Source organism: Urtica dioica, chromosome 2, assembly GCF_054948205.1.
Source record: "Urtica dioica subsp. dioica isolate 48M chromosome 2, U.dioica_male_clone48M_v1_H2, whole genome shotgun sequence".
Lineage (NCBI taxonomy): Eukaryota > Viridiplantae > Streptophyta > Magnoliopsida > Rosales > Urticaceae > Urtica > Urtica dioica.
Window position 1 is genome coordinate 49,180,659 of NC_142757.1, and position 26,132 is coordinate 49,206,790.

Genomic DNA, 26,132 nt, shown 5'->3' on the forward strand with positions numbered 1-26,132 from the left:
CGCTTCCATGGAGAGTAGCCCGAACGTGAAATCGGTCTCCTTTGGCGAGCCCAAGCCTAACTCCAACATCAGCAGCAACATCACTAATCTCATCCTCGCTCGCATTCTCCAGGAACAGGTTCATCTATTGTGTTCTCTCTCTCTCTCTCTCTCTCTCTCTCTCTCTCTCTCTCTCTCTCTCTTTTCAAACCCCATATGTTTCGCTGAGTTTTTTTTTTAAATTATAAACACGAGCAACGAAGTTGGAAAATTGATGCGGCATCAAACTCCACAGGGATCCGCCGTCGCTCCAAAGTCCCTCCTACGTCGCCGCCATCGAGAAAATAATTGATAGCTCCTCTACACCGCTCTTCGGTCTCAGATTTTTTTGGCGAACTCTTCTCCTGCTCAAACTTTTGACATAGCTCCGCCAATCATCAACCTCTAGTTCATGACCGCCGAGTTTGCCGCCGTCGAATCTTGCACAGAATGATAAATTTTCGGCGTGGCCTTTGAATCTTCGTGTGTGTATTTATCAATGATTCGTTGTTTGTTTTTTTTTTTACCGGAAAAAGTACAGCAAATCATCTTCGTTTTTTGATGACTGATGATGCCTTTTAATGATACATTTATTGGTTTTATTTTATGTTGTTACTTAATCCTTTTTATTTTACTTTTAATAAGGATATTTAGGTAATTTTTCCAAATAAAAAATGGTCACATGACCAAAACCTGATAAAAAAATTGGATGTTCATTAAAAAAATATGACGGAAGGATTATAATTGTATAATGCAGACTTTTAAGGTTTGTTATGTATGATTTTCAAGTACAAGGGACATCAGATTATGAGTGTAGGAGTTCAAAAATGATTCATGTAAATACTCCAAAAAATAAAAACCTAGCAGCCTTGTTGATTTTTTTTCCATGATTATTGGTTAAGAGACACAAGGCAATTGGAGTAGAAGATAATGGCCGGTTGTTGAGAGAGAGAGAGAGAGAGAGAGAGAGAGAGAGAGAGAGAGAGAGAGAGAGAGAGAGAGAGAGAGAGAGAGAGAGAGAGAGAGAGAGAAGTAAATAAAACAAAATATCACAATAATAACTAAATATTTAAGACTTGATTTTTTATTTTTTAACTGAAAAGTTTTTTTAAAACAATTTTGAAATAAATAATTAATACGGATAAAATTGGAAAAAAAAAAATTATTGCCACATCATCGATTTGGCTAATTTATGAAGAATGTTGAAATATTGGTTAGAATACAATTACAACATTTCATGTGGCTTAGTCGAAGCTATTTTTTTTTTTTTAATGCTAGGGAGCTTTAATATTCAGCTTAGAATATTGATTGATCAATTAGTTCCAGATTGAGTTCATTTTATACGGTCAAATACCAATCTCTCTCATAGAAATCAAGAGGCATGAATTATAAATAAAACGGACAAAGTCTTTTTAAAGTAAAAAAATAAAATAAAAAAACCGCAACCTGACCAAATCTATTTTCCTCTACATCATCAATAAATAAACTACAATATACCTGTCTATAGTTATAAGCATCACCTTCATCTTCCTTGAACAATTCTGTTCTCCAATTAAGTCTCTAAATATTCAGATTTTTTTTTTCTTCTTTTTTATTTTTATTTTTTATTATTGTCGAGAGATTTTTGTAACGATAGATATGCATGGACACATGGCTTTGAGGAGATATTTCATCTATGGAGCTACTCTTGGCTTGTTTTGGTGTTTTTGTAATTTCACCAATCTTGCACAGTCACAAATAACTAATCCACTGGAAGGTATTATTTTTTTTTCTTCTTCTCAATTTTAAGAGACATCCGTAATGTTTTGCTTTTCTTGTAACTACAAATAAAAATATACAAATTTTTAAACATTGTTACCTTGATAAATTATGCAGTGAGAGCTTTGAATGCAATCCGCGGTGGACTCATAGATCCACAGAGGAAGCTCAGAAAATGGAGGGATTCGACCGATCCGTGTTCTTCGAATTGGACCGGAGTGATCTGCGGTTTCAATCAATTTGATGGTTATCTTCATGTCACTGAATTGTATGTGTTCATTTTATTTTTCGAATATCATAATAAAGTAATTTATTACAAAATTAGCTCTCGAGTAACTATTAATCTTCCCAATCTTCTTCATTTGGACTGTTAGTTATTGGGTAATTATCGTTTATCCTTTTATAAGTTATATGGATAATATGCAAATGGAGATTTTTAATAATTTATGATGTGAAAATGACATGAATTTAATAATATAGAGATGGATATAGATGTGTATTAGGAGAAGTAGTTCCTTGATCAAAATATGATACTAGGTAGAAAATTTTATCAGGAAAGAAAAAAAGTTAGCAAGAGTTTTATTTATTTTTCATTAGTTACAGAAAAAGTAGTTATTGCATTTATTTTTATTCAATCAAACTGTTCATTAATGGAACATATTATAACTCTTTTAATTATAATATAATAGTAATTAATAAACTCTTAATCGATCAAAAATATGTAGTATAGTAAAGGTTTTTCTATTTCTGATGGTTCTCATTTGTATTACAGGCGACTGCTGAATAGGAATCTCACTGGAATTATTGATCCACAAATCGGCCAATTATCTAATTTGACCATTATGTGAGTACATTGCCATATTTCATCAGTCTAGAAAGAAAAAATTCACAAAAGAAAAAAAAAATTATGTCTAGAAAGAATTTCTTAAGATTTAGCCACCATTCATGTGTTTTGTCTTTAAATATTTATATATTATTTTACATGGATTATAATAAGATTTATCTTATTTTCATATTAAATAAAAATATTCTACAGAAATTTTATGTGGAATGACATAAGTGGAAGCATACCCAAGGAGATAGGAAGTCTCACCTTTTTGCGGCTTCTGTAAGTCAATAGTCAATACATATCGATTGTTTATTTATTTGTGTCGTATATTATAAATTAGATTTATTTTATTAGTTTTTGGGACAATTAAATCAGTAACGTAATAGCACATCCTGCTTTCTAAACAATAACTATAGTTTTATTTTATTTTATAAAAAAAATAGTTCATTAAGTCGAAATAAATAAATTAATTTAATTTATTTAGGAAAATAAATTACCAAGCCAAATTAAATTAAATTAATCTAAACAGTTAATTAATTTATTTCGATTTGATATACTATTTTCTTAATAAAATGAAACTTTAGCTATAAAGTTAAACGAACCTATAGAATTGAACAATTGCAACAAATTCTTTTTTTTTTTTTTGGCATATGTTTTTTTTTCGATTAATTCTCAAAATGATGGACTCCTGATCAATCTTGCCAGCTCATTCTATTAGTATCGAAATTCTTGTGATCACACAGCGCATGACCTATTTCAAATAGGAAATACTTTTAGCCACTATTAGTGTATCAATAAATAAGTAGAAGATTATTGTAAGGACAAATAATTACAAAAATCAAATGATGGCTAAATTGAATCGGTCTACAAACAAGATCCGACCGTTTTTTTTAAATGCATTGGAATGATTTATAATTGAACGGAAAATAAATATAATTGGACAAAACTGTTTTAGACCAACTTTTCCCAGTTTAAACCGATTTCAACATATAAACGAGAGTTATGAATAAAAATTCCCAAGTCCCGCCCACAATTAAATAAATTTCAATGAACAATGTTTTGATTTTGTTTGTTTGTTTCTTTTTTTTTTTAAAGAAAAAATAAGAAAGTGGACCCTAAACATAAGTAGTGTTCATTCGTACCAATTTTTTTTTTTTAATTTTATCAGAAAAATAAAAATGTCTCCAAAAAAATTTAAATATATTTTTTTCAAACGTAAATTTTTTTGAACAGGACTCTGTTAAAGGAGCAACACTAGCTCAATAGTATTTCTAAAGCTCAACAATTGTGAAAGCCCAATTGTCAAGAAGACTAATAATAAGCCCATCACCTAGAAGTTTCTTAGTTAAGCATAGAAGTGTTAGAATTGTGTATAATTTCTAGACATGTAAAGAATGTCCTATAATGTTTTAGATATGTAGACATTTTAGGAATTCTCTAGAAGATGAGAAATGTGTGGTCCACGTTATCTCACATCTACTATAAATACCCCTCTACCCTCATCAAGTTTAGCATCCAATTTTTTTTTTCAAAGATTAGTAGTCTCCTAAAGAGTGTCCACAAAAAGTGTCTAGTGGGAGTGTATAAACACTTGGTCTTGTAAATTCTTCTTGAGTGGTCTTAATAAAAGTGTTCGTATTTCCCACAAAAGAGTTGTGTTCAACAGTCTCTATAAATTTCTTTTTCCAGACTAAAATACATTAATTATTCCGCAGCAACGCGCGGGGCATATTGTTTATATATATAATTTTACGAATTTAACTAGAGAAATAAATTCAAAATTAAATTATCTTAAATATCAACATAAAAATTCTTTCAATTAATTCAACTCAAATTATTAACATTGAATGTCTTAATATATTCTAAATTTAAAATTTAATTTGATCGTATTAAAAAATCAGATCGTACGAGATTAGAGAAAAATAATACCTATCTTATGATCCTGATAATAATAGCATTTTTTTCTCAAACCGTCTCATAACATAGTTGCTCTTGACATGCTTTGGCAATTAATTATTGGTTAATTATATTAATTAGGAGCAACTAAGTCCGTAAGTCAGTAGTTCATCTTCATTTTAAAAAATAGCTCAAGTTTTATTTTATTGTCGATTGGTGGACTATTTTTTCAATAAAATAAAACTTGAGGTAAAATCTTAAAAGGAACCAATGGATCAGCTCGTTGCAACAAATTTTTGTATTAATTATCAGATTTAAATTGGTATATGATTTTTTATTTATTTGGAATTTTTTTTTTTGGCAGTCTGTTGACCGGAAACAAATTATCAGGTGTATTGCCAGATGAACTTGGCAATCTCACTAATTTACAGAGACTCCAAGTTGATTTAAACAACATTTCAGGACCACTTCCCAAATCGTTCGCTAATCTCTCCGAAGTCCTTCACTTGTGAGCTTTTATTTATTTTCCGACAGTAAATATTATCTTCACATGGTCACTGTAAATTTCATTTTTTTAGTATGACATTTACAGACGTGGATTTATTTTTATTTTTGGAGAATTGAATCCCGAACAATTTCTTTTTATTTTTATTTTTTTGTAGTCACATGAACAACAATTCGATCAGTGGTTCGATCCCGGTGGAGTTTTCAGTATTGCCAAAACTTGTGCATTTGTAAGTACATCATCATCTCCAGCTATAATAATTACTTTTTAATTAGAATGTAATTTTTGAGAAAATAAAAAAATGAAAGGTTGACCTTTGTTCTTTTTATATGGACAATGTTATCAGTTTCACTAAGTTTGTTTTTTTTTTTTTTTATCTCCACATTTTGCAGCCTTTTGGATAACAACAAGTTAACAGGTTCTCTTCCACCAGAGTTATCTCAGATGCCAAGGCTGAGAATTATGTATGTTTCTTTAATTTATTTACTCTTCTATTATTTTCACAAGTTTTATTTGTCATAACTGAGTACATTATCTGGGATTAAAAAAAAACTAACTATTTTATTTCAAGTATCAATGGTATAAAATTTAATCTTAATCCATATTTTTTTTTTTTTTTTTGCTCATTTGATGTAATTTAAAATAAATAAAAAAAACTGTAAGAAAGCAAGTGCTTAGGGAAAATAATATAGTAATAAAAATTAAACGGAGTAAGCGAATTAAAACAATTTGGAATTGAAAAGAGTTAATATTTAAAGATTTTTTTTAACAAAATAGTCAATTTTGATGATGTGGCAATGGATTTGAAAATTGCATTTCGATTCTATCTTTTTATTTTCAGTATTGATATTAACCGGTATAGATTTATAGACTCTTATTAACATATAATTGATATTAACCTTCGAATTTGGAAGTTTGAAGTTATAGATGTGTTAATTGATTTTATTTGTTTTAATGTGGGAGTAGTTATTTTCGATTTCTGCTAGATTTTAAAATGTTGCAAGTCAAATAAGCGGTTTATTTTATTTTAATTGGTAGTTAATACAGGTTACTTCGTCAAATTTATCCCATTTATTTTAGTTAAAAATTATTTTCCAATATATACCAAACGTTTACTACTATGCAAGAGTTGAGGTTTAATTTGACTAATAAACTAGAGTACAATTTTCAAAAACAATACCAATCTGGATTTTCGATTAATGAATCCGAATTCAACTCTCGATTTTATTTTATTTTCATCTTATTATCAACACAGCCAACTCGATAATAACAACTTCGAGGGTTCCGAAATTCCAATTTCTTATGCAAACATGTCCACCTTACTGAAGCTGTAAGCACTTCATCTTCTCTCCAAAATTCCAATTTCTTATCCAAATTCCTTTCATTTTTGATATGTTGTTTTTGTAACACTAAAACAATAATTCTCATACATTAACTTTTTTTATTCAGGAGTCTAAGGAATTGCAACTTGAAAGGAAGCATTCCTGATTTTAGCAATGTACCGAAACTACTATACTTGTAAGTCCAATACACCTTTTTAAATTAGAATATAATGCCTGTACTCGTCTAGCTAAATAGTTATTCAAAAATAATAAATTTTTAAAAAAATTAAGATTTGTCTAAAATTTGTAAAATAGTCAATATTTTCTAAATTTATAAATACCAGGTGTTAATAATTTTAATTCTGCCAATAAATATACATAGGTAGGTACCGTTATATATTGTCAAACCTTGACTATTTTGATAAAAGACTAAAAACTCGTAACCATGATTATTTTACTAAATACTCAAAACCTTGTTATTTTGCTAAAAGACTAAAGAATTCGACTATTTTGCTAATTAATTAGTTTCAAATACCTACTTTATATATTTTTTCTCTACTTGGTGGTACTTGTCATGGTACAGAGATCTTAGCTCCAACGAACTCAGTGGAAGCATACCAACAAACAAGCTTTCTAATAGAATCACAACCATGTATGTATGTGGTATTTTTATTTAATTCAGACTATACTATTTGTCAGAATAATTATTTACAAAGAAAATAATGCACATTTTTTTTCTCGATTTTTCAGTGATCTATCAAAGAATGTGCTTGGCGGACCGATTCCTTCGAATTTTTCTGGCCTGCCTGATCTCCAAAAATTGTAAGATCAGCTGTTATATTCTCTCTGCGTATTTAAATATGAAGATGATTAAATATTAAATATTAAATATTCAAAAGGAAACTATTTGACTTGTCAGGTCAAGTTAAGAATCAACATTTCACCTCGACCACCAAAGTTCGAGAAGTTGAAATCCAGTGGTCATTGTCAATTAATAATCACCTCGGAGACTATGCATAATGTGCCTATCAAATGTTCTCTTAAGGAATAACAATCTGAGATCACCTTGGCCTTTCTGATCAAGAGATAATTAAGTCGATGCAAATATCTAATTCGGATAAAATCAAAGATCTAAAAAAATTAGCTATGTGAAATAAAAAAAATCCTTTAACATTTAGGGGTGTTACGAAATTTGGCCCTCTTATGTTTGGAAACAGCGGGTTTTCGTCGGTATATAGGAAGTTTTGAACGTCGGACGATAGAAAAATAAACGGTAGTTGCGAAAATCTTTGGTTTTTAGTGAAACTGCTCAATGAGATTTTGGTTTTTATTATCTGCAAAAATGGCTCTAGTTCTCTGTACGGTTATACCTACGATTTGGTTATATTTTGTACTGAGACGTGCAACAAAATGACCCATGAAAACCTATGTAGAAACCATGGATTTCAGAATCTTCTACAATTCCTATTGAATTATTTCCGGTTGGAAAACCGCATGAAATTCGTGGAATCTCAAACCCTGAGTAACCCACTTTGAAAACCATTGATTTTTGTATTGAATTAGTCTACTAAGTTCATCGAATCCGACAATGATATCTTAGTTGACGAAATCTTTTATACAAATATAGCACTAATGGTATTCTCACATTTTTCTAGTCTTGATATAAGCTCACAATTGGTGAGTATATGAACCAACTTTTGCAACTCTAAAGAAATAGAAAGTTTATCTCATTATTACTTGAAGCCTTGGCCTCCATTTAAGCTCTTCATTGAGAACTCGTGTGCCGATTTAGGTAGAGCACCTTAAACCTTTGATGATTTCGAAGAGATGCCGTGTCGATAATCCAAAACTCAATTATTTAAAATTTTATTTTATCTTTGTTTTCCATAAGCCTTTTGTGTGTGTGTGTGTGTGTGATAGGTCACTTGAGGGAAATTCGCTAACCGGAAATGTTCCAACAGCTATCTGGAATCATATGACATTTGATGGAGATAACAGGCTTATCTTGTAAGGATTTTTTTTTTTAAATTAAATTCGGTATATGTATTTCGTTAATAAATTACACTAAGGAATTTGTTTTAAACCTGGTGGTACAATTCCCAGATAAAAAGTTAATTAGAATAAGGATGGTCTTGACTCTTGAATGCTACATCTTGTTTATTTGCCTCTGTTTGTGCAGGAACTTCAAAAACAATTTGCTTTCAAATGTTGCAAGCACTTTAAATCCTCCAAGAAATGTCACCATCGAGTAAGCGGTCTTTCATTATTTCTCGGCGATATGCTTTTATTTTATTAAAAAAATCGGTCCTACATATTGGCAGAAATTTAATATTTTCCATGCTTCTTTGGTTTCATTTAACTGAGTAAATTGTTTGCACATTATTTTATGGAAATTCCTACATACCTAGAAATAAAATTATTGCCATTGCCTATGGTCTCGGATTGCATAATTTGTTTTTCTTTTGGCTATAAGGCTAATAAAAGCTAAAATTTCATTCCTATATATGTGAAAATTTTATCTAAGCAAGAATCCTTAACATTGAATCTTCTTGAATTCAATGCAAACTTTTTTTAAAAAAATAGTGTCTTATAAGTTGTTTGTCTATAAATTTTGTAATTATTCATTTCGACGAATATAATCGACGATGCATCACAGATCCATATTAAGTAAAAAAAAAAAAGGAGATTTCCTAAAATATTTTTCCTAATTGTTTTAGGCGTAGTGGAAGTACGATAATTTAAATTTACAAAAAAAAAAAAAAAATGCTAATTCGTGACATAAATGACGTCGCAATGTGCACATTTTTCGTGAACTATTTAACTAGGCTCAAGGGTAATCCGGTGTGTCAAAGAGCAAATGCCCTAAACATAGTAAGTTTTTGCGAAATCGATGACGTTGATCTCGAAACTGCCCCGCCTCCGAACTCGAGCGCCTCATCGTCCACTTGTCCACGCATCGCCTGTCCCAACGCTCTCTTGTTCGAGTACGTCCCAAACGCCCCCGAACCGTGCTTTTGCGCCGCTCCTCTCACCGTCGGGATACTCTTGAGAAGCCCTAGCATGTCCGATTTCCGAGCCTACATCGACCAATTCCAAGAGTACGTAACCTCGAACCTCGGGATGGGACTTTATCAACTCTTCGTTCACTCCTTTGTGTGGCAAGAAGGGCCTAGGGTTAGCATCTACGCGAAGCTATTCCCTCCGTTTTATGGAAATTACACTTCGGATCAAATCTTCAACACGAGTGAGATTCAACGCGTTCGAGACCGATTCGCTACGCTTGCGATCCCTCTCAACGACACCTTCGGACCCTACGATCTCATTGATTTTATCCTTCTCGGGCCTTATGAAGATGGTAAGAATCAATCGATTTTTGTCAATCAATCACATGAATCTTTATTATCACCTAGTGTAATATTGAAAGAAAATGTTTTTTTTTTTTTTACTTCTTGTAGTTGTTCTCAGACCTATAGAATCGGGTATGAGCAAAGGTGCTTTGGTTGGAATTCTTTTAGCCTCGATAGCTGGTGGAATCTTACTACTTCTCATCGTGGCACTCGTTCTTCGAAAAACTCACCCCGGGCTATTCAAATACCGTACAAATCTTGGTAAATTAAATTACATCTTATTTCTTACATTAGCCTCACATTTTCTAAGCTGTTTTTACTTTTTTTTTCCAGTTCCTAGACATCCGGCGATAACCGATATTGTGAAGCGATTCAGCTACATAGAGCTTGAAACTGCGACGAATAGCTTTAGTGTCGCCTCTGAAATCGGAAAAGGAGGGTATGGAAGAGTTTACAAAGGCGTTCTAGCTGACAACACGGTTGTGGCAGTAAAACGAGCTCAACGAGCGTCGTTACAAGCCGATCAACAGTTCTTCAACGAAATCGAAATACTTTCTAAAGTACATCACCGGAACTTGGTTAATTTGGTCGGATATTGCGACGAACGAGAAGAACAGGTAAAAAAATGTTGACCATGGCTCACTTGGTTTTTTGTTTTGTGATGTTCATCAAAGCTTACTATAATTCCATGTAGTTATATATATATATATATATATATATATATATATATATATATATATATATATATATTTGCTCAATCTCTTGTTTCCTTTTTATTTTTTTTCCAAGAATTAACATTTTTTTTGTTCCTCTATGCAGATGTTAGTATATGAGTTCATGCCTAATGGCTCTTTACATGATCTATTGTCAGGTAAATCGCAATTACATCCATTAATTGATGTAATTTTCATAATTTATGCAGGAAAATTTTGGGTACAAAAATATTTTAATAAAATACAAGGCTTCCGTCCTAGTGGAACCGTCCCTTATTTTTGCATCAATAAAAAGTCGGTTCATGTGCAGAAATTTTTTGACAACATTGCATTAATTACCCCTTATTTACTAGTAGTAGGCTTCTATGCCTCTTTCATATTTGCTCCTTAATATAACACTAAAATTGGACACTAATTTGAAGAAGAAAAAAACTTGTAATGGGACATAGAAACGTACCGTTCATAAAACTGGGGCATCCACGTTTAAATCAAGGAATTTTTTTGTACATAAAGATTAAAAAAACAAAAACAAAAATACAAGGCGTTGGTCCTTGTGGTCTATTCCTTTGGGAGGGGGGGGATACGCGACCCCCTCAATTTTTTTTTTTTTTTTTTTTTTTTTACATTTTTAGTCCATTTTAAAAAAATATTAAAAATTATCCTAAAAGTTTACAAATTAGCCCCACTTGAGATTATTTTCAAATTAATCCCCCTGATTTTTTTTTTCAAATTTGCTCCCCGGGTAAGCTTTTTTAGATCCATCACTGCGTGTGTGCACGTGAAATCAACATCTCTGTAGATATTGTCCATGTAGACACTTTAGACATCTGTTCATGTAGAATTGGCGTATAAACGTTTGCAGTTTTTTTTCTCGTAAAAAGGACTAAAATTTTGCACTTATTTTTCATCGTTGATAGCATAAAATTTGACATCTAAATTATTTATGCATCACTTTGATAAATTTTTGTTAGAAATTAATGTGAGAAACTTCAACTAAAGCTAATTTTTTTATCGACGTGAATATCATTCTTTTCGTGTCCAAAACTTAAAATAAATTTAAATTATTAAAATAAATGCATTTATTTTCGTGGTAAATGTGTGAAAAATTACTTTACAATGAGTTCAATGTGTAGAGCATATTTTCCTTCTTATAATTCCATTGTCCATAATTATACTTTGTGCAGCTAGTTTTCGGCTTTCTCTTAGCTTTGCAATGAGACTGAGTATTGCATTGGATTCGGCAAAAGGCATTCTTTACCTTCACACCGAAGTCCGGCGCGTAATATTCCACCGCGACATAAAACCGAGCAACATTTTGTTGGATTCACAATTCACTGCAAAAGTTTCTGATTTTGGAATCTCAAAATTTGCTCCGGTACCAGACGGAGGAGCCATAACCAATTCTCATTCCATCAACGTGAAAGGCACTTATGTAAGCATAATAAAATTATATTTATTAAATTTTAAAATTTTCATTATATATCAGAGCTTTTTTTCATCTAAGGTTTTTGATATAGTGGGATTTCTCTCATTTGTTCATGGGTTTTTTTTTTTTTTGAAGGGCATGGTTTTTTTTCTCTCTTAGATTTTTACGTAAATTTGTATGTTCTAGATTTCGTATCATACTTGCTTTAATGTCAAATTTAGCTGTTTTGTTAATCGATTAATTTCAAAATGACTATTTTGTATACTTTAAGTTTAACTTTATATCAAAATATTATAAAAGCTTTCAATCTTATAGCAAATTAGTTAAAGTTTAAGATTCTCTCGATATATAACCATATAAAAATGTAAATTTTGTCATATAGTCAATCTTTGATAAATTTTAAGTAAATAGCCACGAGATTTTACTAATAAAGTCAAAAGACATTAATAGTTATAAATATTCGTTAATAATTGTAAATAGCTATCAGACTCTAAGGGCATAAATGAAATGCTAAAAACGTCTAAAGTCCAAACAGTGTCATATCATCATAATAGATATTTACTTAAAATTTATAAAAAAAATCGGCTATTTTGTAAATTTACAAATTTTAGTGGCTTAGTTACTCAATTAATTATAAAGTTTATCACTGTCTAATTTTTTTTTTTTACACTATCCATAAATGTTTTGACTACATACATACATACATAAATTTATTAACATGGTCAAACAAATTATTAATACAATATTTGTAATCGTTGTGTCCTCATCGCGATTTAAAACACAAGCAGACACAATTTTTTGTTTTTCTTCCCTTCTCCAGACAAAACCGATAAATATGACAGCAAATATAATATACGGTTAATAATGTTTTTATTGAGATTTGTAACTAATTAAGCCTATTCAAATTTAAGAATTTATCTTATCATACGTTTCAGATTTTTTTTTATTTCTAGCCATTCTGCTTATGTGACACATTGTTTATACCATTTTTACCCTTCAGATTTTTTTGATTTCTAGCAATTCTGCTTATGTGGCACATTGTTTATACCATTTTTACCTTTATTAATTAGTTAATATAATTTATTTTCGAAATTAATAAAATCTAATTTATTATTCAAAATCTCTAATTATTAGGATATCAGATATCTCACTCTCTCTCTATTTTCACGTTCACTCTCTCTCTCTCTCTCTCTCTCTCTCTCTCTCCCTCTCTCTCTCTCTCTCTCTCTCTCTCTCTCGTCACATTTTTTAGTTATGGACAAAGGTCAAAAACATAAAATAAAATAAAATAAAAAAACACAGTTAATAGTCGTTAATAACTGTTAATAGGTTTCTGCTTCAACTAATAGTCGGTAATAATTGTTAATAGATTTTTGGTATAAACTTATTAACAGTTTTACCGATTATTGACTGTGATGCTGTTTTTTTTTCAACTTTCGTTATGGCTAAAAATGTAACGAAGAGAGAGAGAGAGAGAGAGAGAGAGAGAGAGAGAGAGAGAGAGAGAGAGAGAGAGAGTATTTAGGTATAGATAAATTATTTTCATTTAATTTATTTTTGACAAAGAATTAGGAGAAAAAATAAGGGTAATTATGTCTTATTACATCAAAGATTGACTAATTATCAAATATTACTAAAACGTTGGCTATTTTACAATTCTAAGTTTTAAAAAGACTAGTAAACTAGAGCGCCCGTTTTTATTTGATTAATTGATTTTTGTACAGGGCTATATAGATCCAGAGTACTTTAAAACTGGAGTGGCAACAGAGAAGAGTGACGTGTTCAGTCTGGGAATTGTGTTTCTAGAGCTCTTGACTGGATTGCCTACTGTATCTCATGCTATTTACATTGTGGATAAGGTACTTCACTTCTCAATAATATTAGGAACAAATAATTGCTTCATGCATTTAGTTTATTATCGTTATACTAGTATCTAAAAAAAAGTATGCCACTTAATTTTCTTACTTCTTTGAATGATATACCTGGATATAAATATTGTGTTACTGATTTTTCTTTCTTTCTAAAATTTAAATTAAGAATATATTACTTAAAACTAATTGGTATTAGATCTGGCCTAAATATCTGATTTCAAGTGAGAATTTTCATTTACAGGGAGGTGTCACATTTTTTCCTCACTTTTATGTATATCATATCAGATACAAAAGATTATTATTTTGAAATTATTTATGACATCAAACTTGTAATTTTCTTCTAAGTAAAAAGAACAAGAATTTTCTTAGAAATCGCCTTAGGAGAACTAGCGGCCGCCCAACCAACAACAAATAAATAAATAAATGCCAAAGAAAAAGAATTTTAAAATAATAAAAATGAATTAAAATAATAAAAAATGAAAAAAATAAATTAAAGTTATAAACAAGACGAACGCCGTTAAAACTCACTAATGACATCGCCTTTGATGGCGTTTGTAGACCGTCATAAAAAAATTAATGGCGGATTTTAAACGCCATAAAACCATTTTTCTAGTAGTGTTAGATCAGAAGGCTCTGACTCAGCATTAGCCCTTTCTACCAAGCCCAAGCTGGTCAAGTCCTTTTGTGGGACCGGACGGGTCGGGTCAGCCCAAATGACAGGTTGCTCAATCCATTGAAAGCTTCATCCTATAATCGACATGATTATTTTGACATACATACGTAGTAATTACAGCCCGGTGCGACAACTTTTGAGGGCTAAAGCAAATATTTAAAATAAGTCATTTTTTTAATTGAAATAAAGTAGGACAATTTCTAAATATTGGTGGGTGTTCTCCAATTGGAGAAGAAATTGCTTAGAACCCTTACACTCAAATCGTCCATGAGTACCTACACATATGAATTATTATCAAGAATCCTCTAAGAGACTAATTTTCTAATATCAAAATACAGGTTGTAGAGGCATGTCAAGCCGGGAAAATGCTTTCAATCATCGACAAAACCATGGGTTCTTATGACTCCGATTGTGTGAAGAAGTTTATGGACTTAGCCCTAAAGTGTAGCCAAGATGAGCCGGAACGAAGGCCTTTAATGCCAGAGATTGTTAGAGAGTTAGAGAACATATGTTCACAAAACCCTAATCAATCCAACACCCCTAATACTGCCTCATCCTCTTCTGCTGGAGTATCTGGTACTAACACTACTAGTGCTAATGATACCAATAATACCTCTGAAAGATCACCGATGATAGCACCACTTTATTCTGAGAGAAACTTGCGTGTCTCGGCGTCTTATTATCATGGAAGCAACCTTGAAAGTGGTGTTATTCCTACTATTACCCCTCGCTGAGTTTTTTTTTTTTTTTTTTTTTTTTTTTTTTTTTTTTAAGCATGTTGTAATGTTGCATGTTTGGGTCACACAAATAATTTGTTATATTTATGCAATGTACAAGTTACATTAGCTTTATATATGTAAAATATTGATGCGAAGTACTTGCATACATACTCATGCTATATACAAGAGAGAAACTTGCAAATGCATGGAAATGATATTTAGGGTTTAGAGCGGTTTGACACAACTCAGTATGGTGAAATTCAAACATTTTTCTTATTTCATGAAAACTATATTTGAATGAAACCTAAGTAATGTGTATGGTTTATATGTAAAACAATTGTGAGAACAAAATTTTTCTGAAAATTATGTAAATAAATTTTCTAGAATGCTTTGTATTTACGGAAGCAGAAATATCGTATTTTAGTTAGAAACAAACTATCTTGCAAGAAGACATAGACTTATGTGGGGTGAGATTTTAAAGTAACGATTTTTGTTCTCTTTCTCTTCGTAAATTTAAACCTCGGGCAAAGTTTTTATATATTTACGTTTAGAAAACTGGACTTTAAACATTGCAAATAGTCTTGTCTCTGTTGGCAATGGCAAGAATAGCCCGAGAATAGAAAAATAAATATTTCAGGTTAAATTAAGATTTTGAAATATGTTTTTAGAAGTTGTTGGAATATTGGGGAAACCTTAAAATTGAAAATATCGATATAGTGGGCAGCATATAGAGTTTTAACCCCTCTCTCTCTCTCTCTCACTTAGTTTGTGGTCCCGCATTATGTACGTTGAATACATTCATACATTCTTTTTTGGTTTGTCAAAATATATGCCATGGAATTTCAGAAATTGGCATTTTTTTTTGTGTGCACATGAAGCTCCAATTTGAAGTTTTGAGCTCAAAATTTTCCGATGTAATATTTTAATCCAATTTTGTTTTTATCAAAAAGAATATTTCATTACAACTTAAAACATATTAATAATCACAACAAGAGTGTTGATATGTCACCAAAACAAAGAGTTTTTGCAACCCACTTACAACTTAAAAGTCAAATGACCCACTTCATTACTATTTCTAGGGATCCAAGACAAAACACATTTAAAAACAAATGAAATTAATCCACTACACTCATCCAAAGCACCAATCAGTTTCCAATCTGGCAATGATGCCTCATCCGAGCAGTCATCCACAATTGCTTTTTCATCAAAAGTCTGGCTGCCCATCTACAAGCTCCCATGATCGCATCGAGCTCTGCTGCTTGGGCATTCACAGCCTCCGACTTGAGCGTGTAAGCCGTTGAGTACTTATCAGTAGTTGTGTGAGCCATTGTGCAAGCATTGCTACCTCTCAGCCTGTTGGCATCCAAAGTAAGCCATATACAATGATCTAACGGCGAGCCTAGTAATGAAATATCATCCTTGTGGCCTTAATAAATTCATTTCATCCACGCTCCACCCTATATAGGAAGTCTAGAACACAAGCGCTCCCTTTACCGTTAAGGATACTATTGCATTGATCCCAAGTCTGCTTAGAAACAATGGCACTTTACACCGCAAATTCCAAGTTTGACATGACCACCACCACATGATAAGCTTCTTGATACTCGTCCCCGGAACTTTGGTCGGCTCAATCCCCACCGAGGCGCGAACGAAAACACTATGGATAAGGAGAAAGTGTGCAAAGGTGTATCATCTATTGGCATTCCTCCTTACCCAGTAAACATTGCGATAATTTTATAGGATAAAGCGTTCAAATATCTCGCTCGTAAGGAGACAGTTGCGTGTGAGCTTCAAAATAAATAGTTTCCATCGCTTATGAAGTTAAGATTTTTGGATCAACGTTGCAACATGACTCTCCACACCAAAATTTTCATCTCCTATAGCCAATATGCAATGCGAACTGAAAATTATCCTGATCATTTCCGTTGTGATGCAGCGGGATTTTTTGTTGATAAGATATATGAACTACGATTGTTGATTCGACGCACGAATACCCAATCGAAGAACCTTCCTCCACCTATTGATTCGCTCACAAATACTAGGTCTCGGGCATCAAATCGGGTCCTCACAAGAATACACGAATTTGGGGATAAAAACACAAAGGTTTTAATTTTCATTCATTCTAATCTCTTATCACCAATGTCTGAAAATGGTGATTAAATACAAGTCACGGTAATCCCAAAGGACAAGAAACACAAAGGAAAAGAAAATCAACGAACAAAATAAACCCAAAAGACAAGAAAACCAAAGGATAAACAAACCAAAAAGTCACACAATTAAATTGCTAAAACATTAAATGGGCCGAGATATTTCGAAGCAGAATAAACTGGTTCTGGGATTCGATTTTTAACAAACTGTCCACGATGTGTTAAAGATCTCGTCTTTTTCTTCGATTTGATATGTACGCGTAAATCCGACAACCGAGTCAAAAGATAAGGCCCTCTGAAGTTGGATCGACAGATTGGGACGCAGAATTCGGCCCGCATCATTCTCTCCGGGTTGGAAAGAATTCGTCCTCGAATTCGAGCCCACGTCATCAAGTGGCTTGTGTGATTGATTCGGACAGACCTTCTCGACGTCAAGTCAGGTAGCTTGTCGTAAACAAACACCACAACTCCCTCGAGTTTCTCCAACTCCTCATTAGACCGAGCTAGGAAACTCGTTCTCGATTGGTGCTGGTTCTCCTTGCTCGGTGTGCTCACGTCCATGGTCTTGCTCGACATAAATATTAAGACCTTCTCAAATAGGTCCAAAAACGACTTGTGAACAACAAGATACATGTTTGCGCTCCTCTCCACGTGCTCCTCTTCCTCATTCGCTTCGTCATATTCAGCCTCGTTCAACTTGACCTCGTCATTCATGGCCAAATCGTCCTCGACCTTGTTCAGCTTGTCACATACTGCCTCATTGACTTCGAACTCATCGAACTCAACCTCATCGATCTCGTCGTACACGGGCTCATCGTAGACGGCTTCCATGTACTCCACCTCGTCGAACACGGATTCGTCATAGACGGCTTCGTCTTGAACAACTTCATCGTAGACAGGTTCGTCAATTTTGACCTCGTCATATACGAGTTCGTCGTAGACGGGTTCATCAACTTCGATCTCGACCTCGCCGTAATTAGCCTCGTCGTCCTCGTCTTCGTACACGACCTCCTCGTATACGACCTGCTACGACGAGTCGCGACACTTACCAGCTCAAAACCATTTACTAAAACTCGTAAAAAAAAAATTAACTTTTAAACACGATACACACACACACACATATATATATAGTACCTTAGTGTCAAAATACGAGAATGTGTGAGACGTCTCGTTTTGTCTCATACTAGTTTGAAATATTTACATATATATACATATATATACTTCCAAGTCTGAAATAGTTTTAAAAGAAAGGTTTCTCATCGGTCGGGCCCGTATGTACAGTCGTCACTTCCACATAGTCACCGCCTTACTTAACTGTCCATCAGACACTTACCTACAATACAATTAAACTCATGAGCAATGGCTCATCAAGTAGATAATTTGTATAAACTACAAAATAATGAATGCACACAATAATAATTATCAATCATGACACCTCAACTCTATAATCCCATATGTCCTTACTCATAAGGAAAAAAATAATAAACTTGTAACATCAATGCACGAGTAACCTTAATTTAGTTTCTATTCTTGTGTTAACCTAGGGCCCATCTAGAATCTCTTTCAAAATAACTTCAATATAAATGAGATCCGCAGTCTCATCCTATGATCCATAAAATTTATATCGTATCAAGTACTAGAGTTTCTTTGTCTCATTTAGCGCACCACCAATCATTAAAGGTAGGATCCGCAGTCCTTTCATATCAGTCGACACAAGCGGGATCCGCAGTCCCTTCACAACAACCAATACAAATGGGATCCGCAGTCCCCTTTACTCATGTAACAATCATATAATCTCATAAAGTGTCAGTTACTATCTCACGGCGTGGTTACGTTAATCACGTAATTAGTGTAAACAAGCAAGCTTGCAACTATGACTCGTCTAATAATTCCATAACATAGCCCACAACTATTTCATTCAAAATTTACGGCGTGGCTGCGCATACCACGTCGTAACATACGAAGTTGAATTGTATTGTAGAAGATTATCTACTTACCCGGATTCCAAAGTTGCGAAATAAGCCAAGCAGTAGTATTTCACGGTGGCTCGATCTTACTTGAACAACCTTTAAGAATAAGGAGATTAAGAGTCAATCACTCTTCTTAGTTGCCTCATAAAAGAAAACTAATTCTTATGATTAGGCATCCTTGTATTATTAAGCAACGACAAACTAACACAATCAAATTTCTTAACCAAGTGATCTCAGATCAACTTACGAACTCAGCACTTCCAAAATCAATTAATGTCAGCAAACTCGCTGATTCGAACAACCATCACAAGATGTAACATAACTTGAGCTAGACAAATATAAATCCAACAATTCCGGTTTCATTACAAAGGTAGATTCCGTAGCTTTCCAACGATATATTATAACCATGATTTGAATCAGATTTACTACCTGAAAAATAGTTTGTAAATTGGATTTACAGTTTCCGAAATCCTATTTTTCACAGCTCTGCATCACTGCTTTAAGAAAATCATAACTAATTCTATACTCAGCCAATCTGCAAGTTCTTTAACTTTCTGGAAAACTCATAAAGTCTACTTTCTAGGAAAAATAGCAGCTTAAACCATTTCAGTTCATATCAGTCTGTGTACGTCCATGTTCTCAGACTGTGCAGCTGAGAAGAAAAACAAAATTACCAGAAATAATAACTTATTCTCGAGTTCAAGAACAACTTACCAACAATCAAACACAAATTCGAAATCCCAATATTCTGTAACCTCTAATTCACACTCTAAAACAACTTCAAGATAAGAAATTTCCAAGACTTTCCTACCTCGTGAAGGAAATGAACTCCGATGACGTGAAGAACAAACTCCAATCACTCGCTCTCTCTCTTTCTCTCACTCTCTCCCTCTTTTTCTCTCAAGCTTCACCCTTCTGCGTTTTTTTTTTCTATTTCCACAGTGATCAGAATGAATGAAGGGAAGTGGAAGAGATAAGGCTTGCTTAGGCGGGTTGGAAGAGATAAGGACGGGAAATTTATTGAAGAGTCCCTTATTTCTTTTGACTCTTCTAATTTCCACACCAACAAACTCTAATTGGTTGCAATTTGATCCATATTCTCTCAAGATTTTGTATTCTCTCTTTTCCTTTGCCTTATAACTCAAAAGTACTCAAACTTTCAAATTGGTCCTTCCCTATCTCAACATGACATTTCTTGTCCAAAAAGATTAACCGTAATTTATTTACATATGATTTAACAAAAAGTTTGGCTCTCACATTCGTCTTGCACAACTTCCTCGTAGACGGGTTTGTCGACTTCGATCTCGTCGCACATGACCTCGAATCGTGGGGAGACGTGACTCAAAGGGCCTCCGTGGCCTTTACTCAAACACATGGCGTGTGTTGGGGTACGTCGGGCTGTCCGGGCGTTGTGGGACGAAGATGGGGTTGCGTAGGGAGGCTTTTGGCTCGTTGTGACATTTCTTCGAACACCTGGTGTGCGCCGTGGCAAAAAAACAGATTTGGACGAATCTAAAGCTTTTCTTACCCAATTTACATCGGGCCTCCTTGAGCGTCGCTGCTCGCTCCTTCTGGTCCTTAATGGCGATGTAGATCATTTGGACCAGCGGCTCCAAGATCCTCTCCATCTGTTCATGCCTCTCCTTTTCCAAGCATTTTTGTCGACGGGAATCGCGTCGCGGTGACATGCTTCAAGATCTTCGGCTCTGATACCAACTGATGCAGCGGGATTTTTTTGTTGATGAGATATATGAACTACGATTGTTCATTCGACGCACGAATACCTAATCGAAGAATCTTCCTCCACCTATTGATTCGCTCACGAATACTAGGTCTCGGGCATCAAATCGGGTCATCACAAGAACACACGAATTTGGGGATAAAAACACAAAGGTTTTAATTTTCATTCATTCTAATCTCTTATCACCAATGTCTGAAAATGGTGATTAAATACAAGTCACGGTAATCCCAAAGGACAAGAAACACAAAGGACAAAAAAATCAACGAACAAAATAAACCCAAAAGACAAGAAAACAAAAGGACAAACAAACCCAAAAGTCACACAATTAAATTGCTAAAACATTAAATGGGCCGAGATATTTCGAAGCAGAATAAACCGGTTCTGGGATTCGATTTTTAAAGATCTTGTCTTTTTCTTCGATTTGATATGCTATACGCGTAAATCCGACAACCGAGTCAAAAGATACGGCCCTCTGAAGTTGGATCGACAGATTGGAACGCAGAATTCGGCCCGCATCACCTTGCTAGAAAAGCCAATCACCCCTATGGCTCACGAAGATGGGTGATCTTCAAAATTGTACCAGCTATATCTGGCATGGACACTTACTTGATATGCTCCGCATCTCATATGCTCGTTCCTGGTAGAAAAAAATAGTCACATTTTCGCTACTGAATTGCATGACACACAGATGAATAAATGGAGCTCTATGAAGTTCAAAGTCAAGCCCCCATCTAGAACTCCAAATGTCCACATCAAGCCCGCTTCGGACACTAAATTTGATCCCATTATGAAGTAGAGGTGTGACCAACATGATGCCACACCACACCATCGAACAATTGGACTTAACTCTCGGAAATCTATCGAGCTCATTGATGCCATATTCTCCCTCTACACACGGAATCACATAGGATTGTCCTCTGTAGCAATCCCCTAGCCTAGATTAGCTAGAAGAGCCACATTGACCTCTTTTGCTCGTCTTATCCCGAGTCTTCCACACCGCGTAGGCTTGTAAATCTTGTCCCAACTTGTTATAGCTAGGAGTCTATTTTTATCTGAGACTCCCAAGCACCAAAACTTTCATTCTTTGATCAATCTCATCAAACATAGTATTTAAAACCCCTAAGGTAGATATGGTATATAGGGGGCGTTTTTTGGATTTATGCCCACAAGTAGATGTTAAATGATTAATTTACTACAAGAGTTATAAGTCCTTGTTAAAGGAGCTCAAATAATCTATGAGTAGATCAATTAGTGAAAAACACACATTCTTTGTCATAAGAAGGAGTTAGGACAAATTAAGTCTTGCCCTGAAATAACTAGCAACAGAAGAAGAGTCAAAACAAGTTTGCATAAAAAAAACTCTTATAATAATTATTTCAAATAGTCATTCACAATCTAAGGATCTAAAGGGCATTTGATCATAATATTGATTGTTATGAGATATAGAGTGTTTGAGACCCTATAGTTCTTCCTAGATATCTTATAGAGCCATTGATTAACCAGTGTATTTCTAAGAGTATATGCTAAAGCCATTTAACTATTAGAATCATTATGTATGAATACATACATGATTAATTGCCTAGATCCTAAAATGAGGTATGGTCACTTTTGACTAGTCATTCTCATTTAATGAGCCTTTGATCAAGGTACTTCTATAAGAACCTTCGACTTGACAAGTTAGTGATATGACTCAGTTATAAGGGGATAATGTGCTTAATAGATATGGAATTGTTAAAATTGCAATGTATGTAACCTCATGCTTTGTTGATTAGAGTGTGAATAAATAAATTAGGCCCAATATTCAATTGAGATTACTCATTCGATCAATTTCCCTCACACATTCTACACTTTCATCAACCAATACTTCTAATACGCATCATGTGTACATTTCACATTAAACTGGTTTTTGTGAAAGAAATTTTTTTATTTTCCATAATTGTTAATATAAATATTTTTCAAAACCCTATCTACCATTTCCAACATACTTTTGTATCCAATTGTTTTTATTTTTTTTATTTTTATGATAATCAATTTTTTGGTCATTATTCTTGGACAAGTTCCCAATTAATTAATTAAAAATTTGAAGTCGGCTTCAAAAACTTAAACTAATCAAACCCGAGTGTATACCCATGGAGAGGTTTACCTTTGATCAATTTAATTAGTTGGAATTCTTCGGCCGCTTATGTAATGATAGTTGTTTCAAATAAACACACAAAAACAAAAACAAACTTCCGAGTCTTATCTCAATCTATTTCCTACAATTTATTTGTTATAATAAAGAGACTTTTGAACTTATCTTTTATCCATTGGCTTTGGTTACATATATGAATGAAAAAAAAAATTGATGATAAATGTTCCACCTAAAATTTGATGATAATGTTCTAGCTAAAAAAAATGTTCTAGCTAGATTGAAATTGAGATTTGTTTGGTTGTTGATATTGAGATATTATTTTGATATAGAGATTGTTAGAGTTTAAAATTAATTAAGATTCTCATTGTGATGGAGATTGAAATTAATATCAGTTTTATGATTGAGATTATAATTGTTAATTTGATTTAGATATTGATATCAAGATTGTAATTGTAATTTGTTAGTTTTAAAAATTGTAAGTGTTTGTTGCTCTTGTTTTGAGAATTAATAATAAGATTTAAAATTGACTTTCTTTTCAGGGTGACTTATCCAAGCAAGCAAATCAAGATTTTATGTTGCATCGTTCATCAAATTCGAATATTCATTTGTTGTATTTTGGATATTGGATCATTGTTGATGGATATAGTAGTTTAAGGTTTTTTGGATACTTGTTTGATGGATATTATGAAAGGGCCGAGTTCCTCCACCGTGTTGGGCTGTCACCCACCTTAGTATGATATTGTCCGCTTTGGGCCCAAGCCCGCACAGATTTGTTTTTGGGTTTCCTTCCCAAAAGGCCTCATACTAGTGTAGTTAGGTGGGTCTCTTATATCTAATGCATTCTTTACATTCACTTCCGATGTGGGACTTTGGTTTGCATCCCAACAATCCTTCCCTCAAACCAAGGACCACATACACATGTCCTTTCCTCAAGCGAAATCATCTTGTACCGCCGTTTGGACGCTAACGGGACCCGCCGCCTGACCGGCATCATTGTCAGGAAGACTTTCGACACAAGGCACACCATCGCGAGGTCACCACACAGAGGGATTCTCCTTCCACATCGCAAGCCTAACCCAAACTCTCAGTCTCCTGAACCATCGGCTCTGATACCATTTGAAAGGGCCGAGTTCCTCCACCGTGTTGGGTGGCCACCCACCTTAGTATGATATTGTCCGCTTTGGGCCCAAGCCCGCACGGATTTGTTTTTGGGCTTCCTTCCCAAAAGGCCTCATACTAGTGTAGTTAGATGGGTCTCTTATATCCAATGCATTCTTTGCATTCACTTCCGATGTGGGACTTTGGTTTGCATCCCAACATATTATACATATTTTAAAATATTAGATACACTTTTTGATTGGATATGAATATTGGATACATTTTTGGAAATATTGGATTTGAAACGCTTTTTAGCATTCAGAAACCGAATAAAACGATCGTATATTTTTTTAAATTCATTATACAGTTTTTCTGCGACGAGATTTAACCTGCATCGCTACAAAAATCTGTTTCTATATTTGTCGCGACGAAAAATTCTATTCCACAATAGTAATATGTATTATGTACCGTTGTGGATTCACCGTCGTGACGAGACATGTTTTGGTCGCAACGTGACTGAGTTTTTCCGCGACAAGACTTTCCACGCTAGGGCGAAAAATCCTATGTCACGACAGATGTAAATTCTGTTGTGGAAACGATGGATAAGCAAGTACAAAACTTAAAAAACACTCAAAAGTAGAAATATAATAATATATATTTTAGACACCACGTCATCAAATTTAGGTATGTTGACGACGACAGAAGGGAGTTTTCATGCAGTATCAAGGAGACCTTGATAAACAAATCATTCAATTAATTTATATGTACTACGTTGACATTTTACTGTTTTACTTATATTATTGTATATATGCGTGATCATCAATACTAATGTTGACTTTTTCTTAAGGACGGTATGTTATGTACTCTTGTTAGCTTCATGTAAGAGTTAAGACATTATATTAATTTGCCAGTGTTCTTGTTTTTTTACCCTAAAAAGTATCAATTTTGCGATTTTTTAAACGGTCACTTTACTTATTTCATATTTTCATACACAAGCTTCACTTTGAAAATGGTGCTTGCTTTATTTTGGATTTTTTTTTTTTTTTTTTTTTTTAACTAAACCAGCTTTTCATTCAAACCGGCACGAAGCCAAACCCCTCACTGTCCCGGACACCAGGACGCCTTCCACTAAAAGTGTCAATATGATCGGATCGGGTCGGTCCGACTCTTTATTTTCAAGTCCAAAAGAGGTCTGGGTCTGGACTCGACCCAAACTCTTTTATTAGAAGGTCCGGCCGGACCAGACCTAAAGAATATGACCATATGCTCAACCTAGGACCAAGCCATCGACCCTCGGGGCCGAGAGCCGGGCCCGGGCTTGAAAAGGGCCTCAAAAAGTCCAAACTATAACCATAAAAAAAAAAATTAAAATCCAAAAAATTGCACTTTTTAATCAAAACAACAAAAAATTTAGTCAAAAACATTTTGTCATTAATAATAAAATTGAATTTAAGTGTCAATATTATTTTTTATATTGAGGGATTGGGTCGGCCCGAGCTTATAGGTCTGTACCCTAGAGCCAGCACAGACCCTTCAACAAGTCCGGTTTGCTCCGACCCTTTTCCGTAAAAGGTTGGATACTCATAATATTTTTCTTTTATATATACAAAACATGATGGATACGTTTTTTGTTTAATCATTTTAATATTAAGGTGAGAGTCATATATATTGATATTATAAGGGTCAATTATGTATATAGTCATATTTACAGTTTCACATTACTATATAGTCAACGTTTCGTAAATCTTAGGTAAATAGTCACGTCCATGTATTTACACGTGTAAATCGATGTAAATACCCAACTTTTTATGTCAATGTAAGGGCAAATTAGGAATGTCACGTCATCTTTATGACTATTTACCCAAGATTTACGAAACATTGATTATATAGCAATTCCAAACGTTTTAACACTACTACAAATATGAGATTCTACAACGGACTTTCTACAACGCTTAACATAAGCGTTGT

General features: G+C 33.6%; 1 protein-coding gene and 1 long non-coding RNA gene across 2 annotated transcripts; one reads left to right on the forward strand and one right to left on the reverse strand.

Annotated features, from left to right (window-relative positions):
• Positions 1 to 1,625: 1,625 nt before the first annotated feature.
• LOC149405245 (putative LRR receptor-like serine/threonine-protein kinase At5g37450) lies at positions 1,626 to 15,092 on the forward strand. The gene is made up of 21 exons (XM_089605610.1): positions 1,626 to 1,774; positions 1,894 to 2,044; positions 2,549 to 2,620; positions 2,813 to 2,884; positions 4,866 to 5,009; positions 5,164 to 5,235; positions 5,399 to 5,470; positions 6,262 to 6,336; positions 6,456 to 6,524; positions 6,912 to 6,980; positions 7,079 to 7,150; positions 8,249 to 8,335; positions 8,508 to 8,576; positions 9,154 to 9,683; positions 9,784 to 9,924; positions 10,009 to 10,292; positions 10,495 to 10,546; positions 11,573 to 11,820; positions 13,539 to 13,673; positions 14,697 to 14,949; positions 14,995 to 15,092. Exons 1-21 carry the CDS (start codon positions 1,657 to 1,659, stop codon positions 15,090 to 15,092), a joined length of 2,883 nt encoding a protein of 960 aa, XP_089461736.1. The 5' UTR covers positions 1,626 to 1,656.
• A 3,208-nt stretch (positions 15,093 to 18,300) lies between these two features.
• On the reverse strand, positions 18,301 to 20,159 carry LOC149405246 (uncharacterized). Its single transcript, XR_016295443.1, has 3 exons — positions 20,006 to 20,159; positions 19,222 to 19,290; positions 18,301 to 18,557 (listed from the first exon to the last, which is right to left on the reverse strand). It is a non-coding gene; the product is annotated as an uncharacterized LOC149405246 (long non-coding RNA).
• Between the last annotated feature and the right edge of the window lie 5,973 nt (positions 20,160 to 26,132).